The sequence below is a fragment of the Giraffa tippelskirchi genome, chromosome 2 (genome assembly GCF_054371585.1).
Source record: "Giraffa tippelskirchi isolate mGirTip1 chromosome 2, T2T-mGirTip1v1.2.pri, whole genome shotgun sequence".
NCBI classification, from domain to species: domain Eukaryota; kingdom Metazoa; phylum Chordata; class Mammalia; order Artiodactyla; family Giraffidae; genus Giraffa; species Giraffa tippelskirchi.
The window spans coordinates 234,984,054-235,000,274 of NC_137276.1; the positions used below are offsets into that span (position 1 = coordinate 234,984,054).

At 47.9% G+C, this 16,221-nt stretch overlaps 2 protein-coding genes across 52 annotated transcripts in view; one reads left to right on the plus strand and one right to left on the minus strand.

Annotated features, from left to right (window-relative positions):
• PLCL2 (phospholipase C like 2) overlaps positions 1-10,189 on the plus strand; it is a 206,943-nt gene extending 196,754 nt beyond the window's left edge. For both annotated transcript variants that reach the window (XM_081573310.1, XM_081573311.1), the window contains exon 6: positions 9,809-10,189. In XM_081573310.1, the coding sequence (XP_081429436.1) occupies positions 9,809-9,988 (180 nt within the window). In that variant the 3' untranslated portion in view covers positions 9,989-10,189. The remainder of the gene's footprint in view (positions 1-9,808) is intronic.
• Positions 10,190-10,331: 142 nt separating this feature from the next.
• Positions 10,332-16,221, minus strand: part of TBC1D5 (TBC1 domain family member 5) — a 589,150-nt gene continuing 583,260 nt past the window's right edge. For all 50 annotated transcript variants that reach the window (XM_081573339.1, XM_081573355.1, XM_081573315.1 and 47 more), the window contains 3 exons: positions 14,585-14,664; positions 13,644-13,760; positions 10,332-12,832 (listed from right to left, as the gene is read on the minus strand). In XM_081573339.1, the coding sequence (XP_081429465.1) occupies positions 12,551-12,832; positions 13,644-13,760; positions 14,585-14,664 (479 nt within the window). In that variant the 3' untranslated portion in view covers positions 10,332-12,550. The remainder of the gene's footprint in view (positions 12,833-13,643; positions 13,761-14,584; positions 14,665-16,221) is intronic.

A 16,221-nucleotide genomic window follows, 5' to 3' on the forward strand; every position in this document is an offset into this window, starting at 1 on the left:
CCCTATGGATGGAGGTTCATGACATTGTACAGGAGACAGGAATCAAGACCATCCCCAAGAAAAATAAATGCAAAAAAGCAAGATGGCTGTCTGAGGAGGGCTTACAAATAGCTGGGAAAAGACAGGAAGTGAAAAGCAAAGGAGAAAAGGAAACATATACCCATTTGAATGAAGAGTTCCAAAGAATAGCAAGGAGAGATAAGAAAGCCTTCCTCAGCGATCAATGAAAAGAAATAGAGGAAAACAATAGAATGGGAAAGACTAGAGATCTTTTCAAGAAAATTAGAGACACCAAGGGAACATTTCATACAAAGATGGGCTCGATAAAGGACAGAAATGGTAGGGACCTAACAGAAGCAGAAGATATTAAGAAGAGGTGGCAAGAATACACAGAAGAACTGTACAAAAAGATCTTCACGACCCAGACAACCACGACGGTGGGATCACTCACCTAGAGCCAGACATCCTGGAATGTGAAGTCAAGTGGGCCTTAGAAAGCATCACTATGAACAAAGCTAGTGGAGGTGATGGAATTCCAGATGAGCTATTTCAAATCCTCAAAGATGATGGTGTGAAAGTGCTGCACTCGATATGCCAGCAAATCTGGAAAACTCAGCAGTGGCCACAGGACTGGAAAAGGTCAGTTTTCGTTCCAATCCCAAAGAAAGGCAATGCCAAAGAATGCTCAAACTACCGCACAATTGCATACATCTCACACGCTAGTAAAGTAATGCTCAAAATTCTCCAAGCCAGGCTTCAGCAATACGTGAACTGTGAACTTCCAGATGTTCAAGCTGGTTTTAGAAAAGGCAGAGGAACCAGAGGCCAAATTGCCAACATCCGTTGGATCACTGAAAAAGCAAGAGAGTTTCAAAAAACATCTATTTCTGCTTTATTGACTATGCCAAAGCCTTAGACTATGTGGATCACAATAAACTGTGGAAAATTCTGAAAGAGATGGGAATATCAGACCATCTGACCTGTCTCTTGAGAAACCTGTATGCAGGTAAGGAGGCAACAGTTAGAACTGGACATGGAACAACAGACTGGTTCCAAATAGGAAAAGGAGTACGCCAAGGCTGTATATTGTCACCTTGCTTATTTAACTTATATGCAGAGTACATCATGAGAAACGCTGGGCTGGAAGAAGCACAAGCTGGAATCAAGATTGCCGGGAGAAATATCAATAACCTCAGATATGCAGATGACACCACCCTTATGGCAGAAAGTGAAGAAGAACTAAAGAGCCTCTTGATGAAAGTGAAAGAGGAGAGTGAAAAATTTGGCCTAAAGCTCAACATTCAGAAAACTAAGATCATGGCATCTGGTCCCATCACTTTATGGGAAATAGATGGGGAAACAGTGGAAACAGTATCAGACTTTATTTTTCTGGGCTCCAAAATCACTGCAGATGGTGATTGCAGCCATGAAATTAAAAGACGCTTACTCCTTGGAAGGAAAGTTATGACCAACCTAGATAGCATATTAAAAAGCAGAGACATTACTCTGCCCACAAAGGTCTGTCTAGTCAAGGCTATGGTTTTTCCAGTGGTCATGTATGGATGTGCGAGTTGGACGGTGAAGAAAGCTGAGCGGCGAAGAATTGATGCTTTTGAACGATGGTGTTGGATAAGACTCTTGAGAGTCCCTTGGACTGCAAGGAGATGCAACCAGTCCATCCTAAAGGAGATCAGTCCTGGGTGTTCATTGGAAGGACTGATGTTGAAGCTGAAACTCCAATACTTTGGCCACCTGATGTGAAGAGCTGACTCACTGGAAAAGTCCCTGATGCTGGGAAGGATTGGGGGCAGGAGGAGAAGGGGACAACAGAGAATGAGGTGGCTGGATGGCATCACCGACTTGATGGACATGGGTTTGGGTGGACTTAGGGAGTTGGTGATGGACAGAGAGGCCTGGCATGCTGCAATTCATGGGGTCGCAAAGAGTCAGACACGACTGAGCAACTGAACTGAACTAATTCTGACTGATGTGAGGTGATACCTCATTGTAGTTTTGATTTGTATTTCTATAATAATGAGTGATGTTGAGCATCTTTTCATGTGTTTGTTAGCCATCTGTATGTCTTTGGAGAAATGTCTGTTTAGCTCTTTTGCCCATTTTTTGATTGTGTTTTCTGTTTTCCTGGTATTGACTTGTATGAGCTGCTTGAGTGTTTTTGAGATTAATCCTTTGTCCGTTGTCTCATTGGCTATTATTTTTTCCCATTCCGAGGGTTGTCTTTTCACTTTGTTTATAGTTTCCTTTAGTGTGCAAAAGCTTTCAGTTTCATTGGGTCCCACTTGTTTTTTTGTTTTTGCTTCCGTTCCTCTAGGAGGCGGGTCACAGAGGATGCGGCGGTGATTTATGTTGTAGAGTGTTCTGCCTGTTTTGCTGTGGCAGTTTTATAATTTCCAGTCTTATATTTAGGGCTTTAATCCATTGTGAGTTTACTTTTGTCTACGATGTTAGGAAGTGTTCTATTTTCATTCTTTTACACGTAGCTGTCCAGTTTTCCCAGCACTCAGTTCAGTCGCTCAGTCGTGTCCGACTCTCTGTGACCCCATGAATCGCAGCACGCCAGGCCTCCCTGTCCATCACCAACTCCCGGAGTCTACCCAAACCCATGTCCGAGTTGGTGATGCCATCCAACCATCTCATCCTCTGTCGTCCCCTTCTCCTCCTGCCCCCAATCCTACCCAGCATTAGGGTCTTTTCCAATGAGTCAACTCTTCTCATGAGGTGGCCAAAGTATTGGAGTTTCAGCTTCAACATCAGACCTTCCAGTGAACACCCAGGATTGATCTCCTTTAGGATGGACTGGTTGGATCTCCTTGCAGTCCAAGGGACTCTCAAGAGTCTTCTCCAACACCACAGTTCAAAAGCATCAATTCTTCGGCACTCAGCTTTCTTCACCATCCAACTCTCACATCCATACATGACCACTGGAAAAACCATAACCTTGACTAGACGGACTTTTGTTGGCAAAGTAATGTCTGTGCTTTTAAATATGCTATCTAGGTTGGCCATAACCTTCCTTCCAAGGAGTAAGCGTCTTTTAATTTCATGGCTGCAGTCACCATCAGCAGTGATTTTGGAGCCCAAAACTAAAGTCTGACACTGTTTCCACTGTTTCCCCATCTATTTCCCATAAAGTGATGGGACCAGATGCCATGATCTTAGTTTTCTGAACGTTGAGCTTTAAGCCAAATTTTTCACTCTCCTCTTTCACTTTCATCAAGAGGCTCTTTAGTTCTTCTTCACTTTCTGCCATAAGGGTGGTGTCATCCGCATATCTGAGGTTATTGATATTTCTCCTGGCAATCTTGATTCCAGCTTGTGTTTCCTCCAGCCCAGTGTTTCTCATGATATACTCTGCATATAAGTTAAACAAGCAGGGTGACAATATACAGGCTTGACGTACTCCTTTTCCTATTTGGAACCAGTCTGTTGTTCCATGTCCAGTTCTAACTGTTGCTTCCTGACCTGCATATAGGTGTCTGGTATTCCCATCTCTTTCAGAATTTCCCACAGTTTCTTGTGATCGACACAGTCAAAGGCTTTGGCATAGTCAATAAAGCAGAAATAGATGTTTTTCTGGAACTCTCTTGCTTTTTCGATGATCCAGCGGATGTTGGCAATTTGATCTCTGGTTCCTCTGCCTTTTATAAAACCAGCTTGAACATCTGGAAGTTCATGGTTCACGTATTGCTGAAGCCTGGCTTGGAGAATTTTGAGCATTACTTTACTAGCATGTGAGATGAGTACAATTGTGCGGTAGTTTGAGCATTCTTTGTCATTGCCTTTCTTTGGGATTGGAATGAAAACTGACCTTTTCCAGTCCTGTGGCCACTGCTGAGTTTTCCAATTTTGCTGGCATATTGAGTGCAGCACTTTCACAGCATCATCTTTCAGGATTTGAAATAGCTCAACTGTAATTCCATCACCTGCACTAGCTTTGTTCGTAGTGATGCTTCCTAAGGCCCACTTGACTTCACATTCCAGGATGTCTGGCTCTAGGTGAGTGATCACACCATCGTGATTATCTGGGTCATGAAGATCTTTTTTGTAAAGTTCTTCTGTGTATTCTTGCCACCTCTTCTTAATATCTTCTGCTTCTGTTAGGTCCATACCATTTCTGTCCTTTATCGAGCCCATCTTTGCATGAAATATTCCCTTGGTATCTCTAATTTTCTTGAAGAGATCTCTAGTCTTTCCCATTCTGTTGTTTTCCTCTATTTCTTTGCATTCATCGCTGAGGAAGGCTTTCTTATCTCTCTTTGCTATTCTTTGGAACTCTGCATTCAGATGGGCATATCTTTCCTTTTCTCCTTTGCTTTTCACTTCTCTTCTTTCCCCAGCTATCTGTAAGGCCTCCTCAGACAGCCATTTTGCTTTTTTGGATTTCTTTTCCATGGGGATGTTCTTGATACCCATCTCCTGTACAATGTCATGAACCTCTGTCCATAGTTCATCAGGCACTCTGTGTATCAGATCTAGTCCCTTAAATCTATTTCTCACTTCCACTGTATAATCATAAGGGATTTGATTTAGGTCATACCTGAATGGTCTAGTGGTTCTCCCTACTTTCTTCAATTTCAGTCTGAATTTGGCAATAAGGAGTTCATGATCTGAGCCACTGTCTGCTCCTGGTCTTGTTTTTGCTGACTGTATAGAGCTTCTCCATCTTTGGCTGCAAAGAATATAATCAATCTGATTTTGGTGTTGACCATCTGGTGATGTCCACGTGTAGAGTCTTCTCTTGTGTTGTTGGAATAGGGTGTTTGCTATGACCAGTGCGTTCTCTTGGCAAAACTCTATTAGCCTTTGCCCTGCTTCATTCTTTCCTCCAAGGCCAAACTTGCCTGTTACACCAGGTGTTTCCTCACTTCCTACTTTTGCATTCCAGTCTCCTATAATGAAAAGGACATCTTTTTTGTGTGTTAGTTCTAAAAGGTCTTGTAGGTCTTCACAGAACCGTTCCCAGCAGTACCCATTGCATATTCTTGCCTCCTTTGTTAAAAGTAAGGTACCCATAAGTGTGTGGGTTTATCTCTGGGGTTTCTGTCTTGTTCCATTGGTCTATATTTCTGTTTTTGTGCCAGTACCATACTGTCTTGATGACTGTAGCTTTGTAGTATAGTCTGGAAGTCAGGAAGGTTGATTCCTCCAGCTCCATTCTTCTTTCTCAAGATAGCGTTGGCTATTTGCGGGTCTTTTGTGTTTCCATGTGAATTGTGAGATTTTTTTGTTCTAGTTCTTTGAAAAATGCCATTGGTAGTTTGATCGGGATTGCATTGAATCTGTAGATTACATTTGGTAGTATAGTCATTTTCACAATATTGATTCTTCCAACCCAGGAATATGGAATCTCTCTCCATGTCTTTGATTTCTTTTATCAGTATCTTATAGTTTTTTGAATGCAGCTCTTTTGTCTCCTTAGGTAGGTTTATTCCTAGGTATGTTATTATTCTTGTTGCAATGGTAAATGGGATCGATTCCTTAGTTTCTTTTTCTGACATTTTATTGTTAGTGCAGAGGATGCACATGATTTCTGCGTGTTAATTTTGTATTCTGCCACTTTGCTAAATTCACTGATTAGCTCTAGAATCTTCTGATAGTATCTTTAGGATTTTCTCTGTATACTGTCATGTAGTCTGCAGTTGAGAGTTTTATTTCTTCTTTTCCAATCTGGATTCCTTTTCTTTTTTTTCTCTGATTGCCATAGCTAGCAGTTCTAAAACTATGTTGAATAATAGTGGCAAGAGTGGGCACCTTTGTCTTGTTCCTCATCTTAGAGGAAATGCTTTCAGTTTTTCACCATTGAGAATGTTTGCTGTGGGTTTATCATATATGAAAAAAAAAAAAAAGTGAAGTCGCTCAGTCGTGTCCGACTCTTTGCGACCCCGTGGACTGTAGCCTACCTGGCTCCTCCGTCCATGGGATTTTCCAGGCAAGAGTACTGGAGTGGGTTGCCATTTCCTTCTCCAGGGGATCTTCCCTACCTAGGGATAGAACCTCGGTCTCCCGCATTGCAGGCAGACACTTTACCCTCTGAGCCACCAGGGAAACCCTTATCATATATGGCCTTTATTATTTTGAGCTAGGTTCCTTCTATGCCCATTTTTGAAGTTTTTTTTTTTTTTTTATCATAAATGGGTGTTGAATTTTGTCAAAAGCTTTTTCTGTATCTATTGAGATTATCATATGGTTTGTATCTTTCAGTTTGTTAATATGGTCTATCACATTGATTCATTTGCATACATTGACGAATCCTTGCATCCCTGGGATAAACCTGACTTGATACGGTGTATGAGCTTTTTAATGTGTTGTTGAATTGTTTGCTAGAATTTTGTTGGTGATTTTTGCATCTATGTTCATCGGTGATATTGGGTCTGTAGTTTTCTTTTTTTGTGTTGTCTTTGGTTTTGGTATCGGAGTGATGGTGGCCTCAAAGAATGAGTTCCGAAGTGTTCTTTCCTCTGCAATTTTTTGGAAGAGTTTTAGAGGATAGGGATTAGTTCTTTAAGTGTTTGATAGAACTCACCTGTGACATCATCTTGCCCAAGGCTTTTGTTTTTTGGGGGATTGTTGATCCCAATTTTGACTTCAGTACTAGTAACTGGAGTGTGTATAATTTCTATTTCTTCCTGGTTCAGTCTTGGAAGATTGACCTTTTCTAAGAATCTATTTCTTCCACGTTGTCCATTTTATTTGCATATAGTTGTTCATAAGTCTCTTATGGTTCTTTGAATTTCTGCATTGTCTATTGTAACCTCTCCTTTTTCTCTTCTAGTTTTGATTCTTTTCTTGATGAGTCTGGCTAATAGTCTATCAATTTTGTTTATCTTCTCAAAGAACCAGCTTTTAGTTTTATTAATCTTTACTATTGTTTCCTGCATTTCTTTTTCATTTATTTCTGATCTTTATGATTTCTTTCCTTCTACTAACTTTGGGGGCTTTTTGTTCTTTTTCCAGTTGTTTTAGGTGTGAAGTTAGGTTGTCTGTTCAATATTTTTCTTGTTTCAAAAGACTCATTTTTATATAATCATGGAGCCACTAGCAATGGACATGAGTTTGGGTAAACTCCAGGAGTTGGTGATGGACAGGGAGGCCTGCGTGCTGCAATTCATGGGGTCGCAAAGAGTCGGACACGGGTGAGTGACTGAACTGAACTGAGAGCCATTAGGGGCCACTGTTCTTCAGCTCTCAGAGAGTATTGAAGCCGCACAATGTTTCAATAAAAAAATCATTTTATTTCACTTATGAGAGGATAGCTAAAGATTTCCCAGTTTTGCAAGAATACGCCAGGGGACTGTAGGATGCAGCTGAGCTCTGATCATCCATACCTAATTATTCATGGTTGATGTTATCAACTATCAAGCAAAAACAGTTCAAATCAGTCTCTCGGGGTCAGTTCCCTAGCCACAAAAAGGGAGAACTCCAACCGATGTCCTATCAGAAATGAAGCTGAATGACCTTGTCCAAAGAGGAAAATTGCAACCAAGGCTCTGCCACAAGCAAAAGCCATACAATGGGGAAGGATACCCTGGGGACGGCACACAGGCTGGAGCGACTGACCCCCAGGTGCCACTGGCAGCGGCCCTCAGCTCTGTATGTTCTCAGTTCCAAACAGCCTTGTGCCCTGGGGTGGCTCGCACCTGATATCCCAGAGTGAAATGTACCCTGGCAGCTGCTGGGACTCAAGGAAGGGGCTGCCTCTGGCTGGGGTCAACCTGTCACAGGCACAGACTCCTGGCTGGCTTGCCAAGATTGTTAGCAACGTGTTTGTGTGCCTGAGACACAGTGAAGCCAAACAATACCAAATGTTGGAGTTTGGAGCAGAGAAAAGTTTATTGTAGGGTCATACAAGAAGGGTAGTTGTGTCCCCAGACCCCCAAACTCTCCAAAGCGTTTCAGCAAAGCATTTTTAAAGGCCAGGGGAGGGAAAGGGGCCCCAGGGTATGTGATCGCTATGCACAATTCTCTGACGGTGCTATGGTAACGGGCAGCATCACAGGGGTTAACGTTATCCGTCCTTAGGCTCCAGGGGGCCTGGGGGCTATGTCATCAAGTAGTTAACATCTTCCATTTGGTGGGGTTTTTTCACATCTGTGAAATAATTTAGGAAATGTGCATCAGATACAGTTATCTGGGTGCTTCAGAGAGGAGCTAAAGCAGAGGGTGGGGGTGGGAGGGAAGTCCTGTCTTGGGAAGGCCCCATAGGATCCTGCTTTGTTACATTAGTGAAGGCACCTCGAATCTGCTGTTCCTGGGTGGACAGGAAGCTGGGCAGGAGGGGGCAGCCCAGAACCCACCATCCAGGCGAGCCTTCAGCTGGGGACTTTGACCCCAGACATGCTGAGCTCCAGCCACTTGTAACCGGCATTCCTGTTTTCATGAAAACGAACAGTATTTGACACTTGGTGCCTGCTTCGGACTCCCAGAGGGGTCTGAATGTGCTCCTTCTCTTCCCTCCGCTGTGTGTGACCTGAAGGAAGGTGCCAGCCGGCCCCGGGGATATGTGGTCACCGCACGGCGGTGGCTGAGGGCGGGAGAGCCTTTGTGGCCACACCAGTCACGCACCTCAGAAGGAGGGCACCTCCATTTTTCTGAGAGTTTGACAAGAAGGCTTTGACAAAATTAACAGCATCCCTGATGTTTTAGCTCAGTAAGAGCAATGAATTGTGATTAAAAAACACAACACTGCGATGCTTTGAAAGGTTTTTATCAATAATGAGGACATGTTTTGTGGTCGCTGTTGATGGGCGGCTGGTGGCGCTGGTGCTTTGCATCTGCTGAGGGTCGTTGCTTTCCTGGCTGCTCCAGCCTCTGCCCCAACCCTGGGTGAGCAGCAGTCAGCAAGAGCCCTGCCTTCAGCTGCATCGTTGAAAGATTCTTTTCTTAGTGAGAACCTTAAATATTTGATCTGTAAGGTTGTCATAAGTCCTTCAAGATACAAAGAAAATGGAATTAGTTATCAAACCGGAAGCAGAATGTGTGAAACCAAATAGCGTTTGAGTTTCTCAAACGAAAACACTGCAAAGCTAGTTTGGTCGGTGTTTCCAAGTCCAGACACGCTGGGTCGTGGGTGGGTGACGGCATTTTCAGTGGCCTTTGCTCTTCCGATGGGCTCTGAAGCGACGGGAGTGGACGCTGCCTCAGTGAACACCCTCCCTTCCCAGCACCAGGTGTGGGGGGCCTGGAGCTGGAGGTGCACAGAACAAAGCAGAAGTGACGGGGGGAAGTTCAGCAGCTCCTAGGCCTGGGTTTATCACACATGAGGGTCCTTGGTGTAGCCTCTAGACAATGGTCTGGTCTGTTGGCAATGTTGTGATGACTTGTCTGAACATGAGAAACATAAGACTCAAGCGGATAAAGAACTCTTGTTATTACCGCCTTAATTACCCTGGACCATCTGGAGAATTTTGTTTTTAAATATTCTGTCATCCTATGGTAGATCTATATATCCTGACATGGAAAGGTTGCCAATACATGACTTTTGGTGAAAAAAAAAACAAACAGAAGAAAAATGTAATCTGCTTGATTCCATGTATGTAAAAATAAAATACCCCAGAAGATGGAAAGGACTGAAAAGGCAGCACTGTCTTGGGAGTCTGGTGTCGAGAACTGGGAAAACAAACTTTCTGTTGTTGTTAAAATTGACCTATTTGGATTCAGTGCTATCAGAAATAAATATGCCTTCTTGAGGCATCAACATGTTTCTCTCTCAGTGGAAGACCTATGCTGTCAGACTGTAACCGTGAGTCACGTCTCACCTCACCCTGTCTCATTGCGTGTCTCATCACAGGGACAAGCCGACCTCTTGAAATACGCCAAGAACGAGACCGTGGAGAACCTGAAGCAGATCCACTACGCGGCCGTCTCCTGCGGACTCAACAAACCAGGCACGGAAAACGCCGACGTACAGAAGCCGCGGCGGAGCCTCGAGGTCATACCCGAGAAAGCAAACGATGAGACGGGAGAATGAGGGAACTTTCTAGAGATGATCACAGAGTCTGTAACTCTAGGACCAACTGTAAGCCGGATGGGACATTCGCTTTGCACTCACTAATGAAAATAATATTGGGGATTTTAAAGCACAACTGGAATAGCTAATTGCAGTCTATTAAAACTGTGAATGTATGTAGCAACCCTGCTTATGGAGGCAAATAAACTCTTTAACAAGAAACTCTCTTCCTGGCCCAAATATGCTGTATTTGTATACAAAGACGTCGTAATTCAGTTCCAGTGTGAACCACAGACTAGCCACTCTAGTTCCATTGAGAATCAGACACTTTCCTAACAGAAAACAATGTCTTAAGATGCAGACGGACTGTAAGATCTAATCAGTATTTATTGGGGGAAAAAAAACGAATCCTAAAACAAGTTTTACTTATGTATGACTGCTGGGGTCTCTGGGTTCTGGATGATTCTGACAGCATGCCTGCTGAGAGCCACGCTTACTAAGCAGAATGTAAGTAGCCAGACCCCCTGAACGTGCAGAGCCGCGGGGTCAAGGGCACTGTGGTGGGACGGCTGCTCCTGGCTGGAGACCCCTGCTGGGTACACAGGGAACACAAAGGCCGCCAACGTGGACGCAGCATACTGCGCGTAGTTTTCCACTGTATGAAGTGGTGGTCACGCGAAAAAGATGTTTTATGACAGTTCTCCAATGGCAGGACGTGCGTTTAATGAAAGCTGAACTTTTAAAATATTCAATTCAAGGTATTCTACTAAGAGTGGCCAGCGACTTGGTAAACAGCTTTGTCAGAAGCTTGTCAGGTTTGGCATTTTGCTTTCAGTACATACAGGGGCCCCGACTTTACATGGGGCCCACCAAACCTCGCGCCCGTCTCAGCCTCTCAGGTCCTGCTCTGGGGTGAGCCTGGACCCCGTGTGGACGGCGAGCCAGTGGCATGTGGAGTGGCTGCCGCGGGTGCCGTGTTCCCTGGCCAGCTGAGTCCTTAACGCCAGACTTTAGTTTCCAAATCAGCGACACGCCACACTATTTTGGAAAAGCTACTGGACACCACAGACTAATGACTGCTTCTCTCAAACCAAACTGCTTGCACATTTTGGAAAGGTAAAAGGTTTCTAAATCCTCAATAACTGCTTTTTGACTTGTCCATTTTCTTTTCAGCCACTTGGGTAAGTGAGCTGGATAACTGACTACGTGGAATCTGCAATGTGGGGCCTCACTGTCTCCTCAGGGCATCTGCTCAGGCTGACAGACTGAACGTACCTCTGCCCAGACCCCGAAATATCCCTTTACAGAATAAGTCCCTGGCCCGGTTACCATTTGCCTGTTGATCGTGTGCTCAAACTAAGGTGTGCGTCTCCACTGGTCACTCAGTATCATTCCAGTTAGAAAATGAAACCTGTTACTTGAATAATAACAATAATAATAGTGCAGTTTCCTGCTCACACCAGCGAGCAGCCAGCCAGGAGCTGAGGCTCTTAGTTCTGAAATAACTCTACAAAGGAAAAAAAACGAGTAGAAAATAATAGTAAAAAATTAAAAGTAGATTTGTGGACTGAGAAATAAAATAATGTGTACTTTAGATTACTGTCAGCAATCCTTAAACTTATCTGGCTGGTAAATAACAATATTCAGTGAAAATCCAGAAATCATAAAAAAAAAAAAGACTTAAAATATTAAGAAATTGCTACATTTATCGTAACAGACGGTATTAGCTAGTATGTGACTTAAATGACTGAGAGTGAGGCAAGGTCATTTTTGTGGCTCATACAGGCTTTGAGGATCAGCAAACCTGAGAACCCAACAGGTCATCCATCTGACACTTCCTTTCCCAGATGCAGAGGCTGCGTACAGAAGCGATAAAGCGGGCTGCCTGAGGTCACAGAGTCTGTCGGGGGAGTGACCCAGCTGAGGGTCACTCTAGATTTCCACACTGAAAAAGTCAACCTTCTCTTGACGCTCTCTTCAAAGGGATGAGCCAAGCAACAGGGGAAAATGGGGGGCGGGGGAGGGGGTTCCGGGGAGCTGCTCCTGCTCTTGAGGCCCTTCTGCAGGGAGTGCGCGGCAAGGCTGGCTCAGAGCTCATGGCCTTCTTTTCTGACCCTCAGATTCTGAAGGTGAGCATGGCTGTCTGAGGAGGGGCCCTGACAGCCGAGCCCGGAAAACACTGGAGCCCTGCTGCCCCTGGGCCTGCCTTCTGAGCGGCAGCCCTGATCCCGAGCGAGCGTGGGACCTCCCGGGAGGCCCTCCCAGCCCTGGTTCTGGTCCGAGCGCTGCGCCTGCCTGGGCGGTGGCATTCCAGGGGAGAAAGGGGCCCGAGATGCAGATTTCTGGAGCGGCCGCTTGGCCCCAGTTCTCCTGGCCGGCGCCCCAGGGGAGGCTGGAGGCCCGCTCCCCCTCCCCCAGACAGCCCAGTGAGTGCGGAGCAGAGGGCGGAGTGATGCTGAGGGCCCCATGGGGTGGGCGCCCTGGGGAAGCCACCCTGCCTCTCCCCGCAGGCCCCGAGGGGGCAAACGCTGGGTGTGCGGGCAGGGGCGTCTCCCAAGGGCAGCGGGGGTGGCCGGGTGGCCTTCAGAGGTCCAAGGGGCTCACGATGGTGAAGCCCGAGTCCTTGCTGTGGCCACTGCTGTCGTCGTCTGGGCTGGAGCTGGGGTTGCTGGAGGAGGCGGAGGCTGGGCCGGTCAGCGGGTCGGAGAACACGAGCGTGGGCCGGGCTGCGCCCCGGAGAGGCCGCAGGGGCTGGGCCTGGGCCGTGGGGCTCGGCCTGGCGCCACCCTCCACGCCATCCTTGGAGACCAGGACGAAGTCGTCTGCGCCAGGCCTCTCCCGGCGTCCTGGGGCTGCTGGCGGGGCCTGCAAAGGGGTCAGGGCCAGAGGGGGCGCGGTGAGGGGGCGCTGGGTGGGCCTGGCTCCTCCCGCGGGCTTGGGGTGGGGGTGGGGTGCTCCTCTGGGGTGTGGGGTGCACCCTCCCCGCCCCCGGGGCCGGCCTCTGGCCTCGCCACCACTCCTGGAGTCCGTCACTGCCGCCAGCTCATCCCAGCTGAGCACCGGGGTCTCCCAGGACAGTGGTGGGGAGTGGGAGCCAGGAAGGGCCTCTGCAAAAGAGCAGGGAGCTGCGAGAAAGGAACTCACAGGGCTCTCTGGTGGAAGAGTACTCTTAAAGCTGAAAGAGCCCCATTTGAAAATGCCCTTCTGCTTCTTTAAAATCATAAAAGAAATATACAATTTGTAAGCATCTGGATGCTACTTTTTGAGAAAGCAAGTTAGATGAGATTTTGCTACAATATTCACTCTCTAGGCCTTCAGAGAAAACATTCCCTGACCCACGTGGCTTACAGGATGGACACTGAGAAGTCCTTCCCCATGAAGGCCAAAATGGTCTGGCCGAGTGAACCACACTGGAGACAGCATGGGGAAGCAGGGACGGCGCTCCCCCTGCTAAAGGGGGAGGGAGGAGGCGAGGGCTGGAGCCACCCAACCAGGAACAGGCAGAGACCGGCAGGAAGTCCAGGCTGAAGCTGCTGATTCAGGTGTGCAGGCTGGGCACTGCCCCACTCTAGGAGCCGCCCGTCCACAGTGGATGGCACCGCCCGGGAGTCCACGCCCTGCATGGCTGTGTGCGGCGCCCCTCACTGCGGTCCCCCGCCCTCGGAGCCGGTCGTACCTGCTGGGCAGCGCCGCTGGAGCAGTAGTGGTCGTCTGCGATGCTGATCTGCTCATTGTCCTCAGCCTCCAGCTGGCTCTGGTTGAAACGCAGGGAGCCCTTCAGGATGTCTTTGATCTGATTTCAAAGAAGACGATCCATGAGAAGGACGAATGGGTCTGCCTCCACACGTCACCTAAGCCTTGGGCACCTCTGAGCCCCCTCGTCACTGACCACTCGTCACTCTTGTGTTGTTTTTTGCTTTTGCAGTGCCTCGAGGCTCGTGGGGTCTCGGTTCCCTGACGAGGGACCGACCTGTGGCCCCTGAAGTGGAGGCATGGAATCCTAACCACTGGGCCACCAGGGAGGTCCCCTGACCATTCTTCTCTGGTGTGGGTATGAACATACGACCGTAAGAAAGAAAGAACAGGAAGAAAACAAACCCAGCTCTGCCTTATGGATGAGAAATGAGCCGTCATGGGGTCCGGCGTGGGGCAGTCTCCGGGTCCCCCTGGAGCGGGAGACACCCGTGTCCACCCCGGCCCCAGGGAGCGCCCTCGGCCCCGGAGGGGGGGCCCCGGCGGAGGGCCGGTCAGGCTGGCTGACGGTCAGGGCTCTGCACCCCTTCAGGGACATTCCTGCTCTGTCTGTCCTCCAAGGGCTGCCTGAGCGCACCCCTCGAGGGGCCCAGGCTGCTTAGAGGAGGCGGTTATTTGTGCCCCCAGGACGTCCATGTATTACAAGGGCACGGCTGGCCTTGAGCCGGACACCCCTGCCGCAGCGTCAGTGAGCAGGCAGGACCGGCTGCGGGGAGGAAGGGGCGAGAGGTCGGGGTGGGGGAAAACAAGGACCTGCCCTGGGGCTGCTCGGACATGACTGCTGGACGTCCGTGCCCCGGGATGCCCCCCTGCACCGGCACAAAAGGCCGGCCTGTGTGACACCAGGTCAGTGAATGGACGTACCTGCTTTAGTCCAGCCAGGGAAACCAGAATCTGATCCTCTTTTTCCAAATTTTCTTGTAATATCACATCTTGAATATTTACTGAAAAATAAAAGAATGACATTTTATAACTAACGCCCTGACTATAATTTATCTGCTGCTGCCCCATCACTTCAGACCCGTCGGGGAATTCCTCTGCCACATTTCACAGCGACTCTACCAACGATGCTCTGCCCAACCAGAGACGGGCAGGGGCCGGGTACAGGAGAGGGGGCACAAAGCCTCCCACCCACATCCCATGAGCGTGTTCTCACAGTGACAGAAGTGTCTTACTTCCGCAGAGCCCAGAGCAGCCCTTGCTGACACAGGACAGGGTGAAGAGCATGCAGCATTCACCCAGCGTTTCTGCCAGGCTTCCTACACTTCCCAGAATTCAATGCTGTTAATTCACGCCCTCTGGCTGAAGACCAGGTCCTCCTGGTGACAGAAATTACAAGAAACTGTCTATCTAAAAACAATGGAAACAGTGGCAGATTTTATTGTCTTGGGCTCCAAAATCACTGCAGACACTGACTACAGCCATGGAATTAAAAGACGCTTAGTCCTTGGAAGAAAAATTATGACAAACTTAGACAGTGTATTAAAAAGCAGAGACATCACTTTGCTGACCAAGGGTCCATATGGTTTGTCCAGTGGTCATGTTATGGATGTGAGAGTTGGGCCATAAAGAAGGCTGAGCACCGAAGAATTGATGCTTTTGAACTGTGTGTTGGAGAAGACTTTTGAGAGTCCCTTGGACTGCAAGGAGATCCAACCAGTCCATCCTCAAGGAAATTAAGCCTGAACAGTCATTGGAAGGACTGATGCTAAAGCTGAAGCTCCAATACTTTGGCCACCTGATGGGAAGAGCCAACACACTGGAAAAGACCCTGATGTTGGGAAAGATAAGGCAGGAGGAGAAGGGGGCGACAGAGGATGAGATTGTTGGATGGCATCACTGACTCAATGGACATGAGTTTGAGTAAACTCCGGGAGTTGGTGATGGACAGGGAGGCCTGGCATGCTGCGGTCCATGGGGTCGCAAAAAGTCGGACATGACTGAGCAGCTGAAAAACAGTCTTTAAAAAATGTAAACGGTAAATTGTCAATTCAACAGAGTGGTAAAAATAAAAGGACAAACCCATGGCACTGTGGTTGTCGCCAGATAGCGATGCCTGTGGAGTCAGTGAGACTTAACCCCCTCACAGGAGCTGTCCTCTGTGTCTGCAGGAGGCCTGGCCTTCATGCAGACTTGACCTGAAGACCTGCCGAGCCAGCTCTGACTACCAACGTCACGCTGAGCTGCTCACCGAGCTTCAGCGAGTGAGGGCCCTGGCCTTCCGCACGGTGTGCCTGAGCCCCCGGAGCCGCTGGGGCCTGTGTTTCTGAGGAGGGGCTTCTTAAAGAGGAGGTGCGGGAGTGAAAGTGCCCCCCACCCTGCGGGACTACCCTGGAGACTCTCTGGGGGGGGTCAATTAAAACACATTTTTACAAAGACACCGTCAGAGCGCCGAGCCAAGAACCCGTGCAGGAAGGGGCTCACCGTCCACTAAAGCTGCTGCCTCTCTTCCTGGGGCCGTACCAGGAGCCCAGTGACTCGGCCTCATGAGCCCGGTTCTC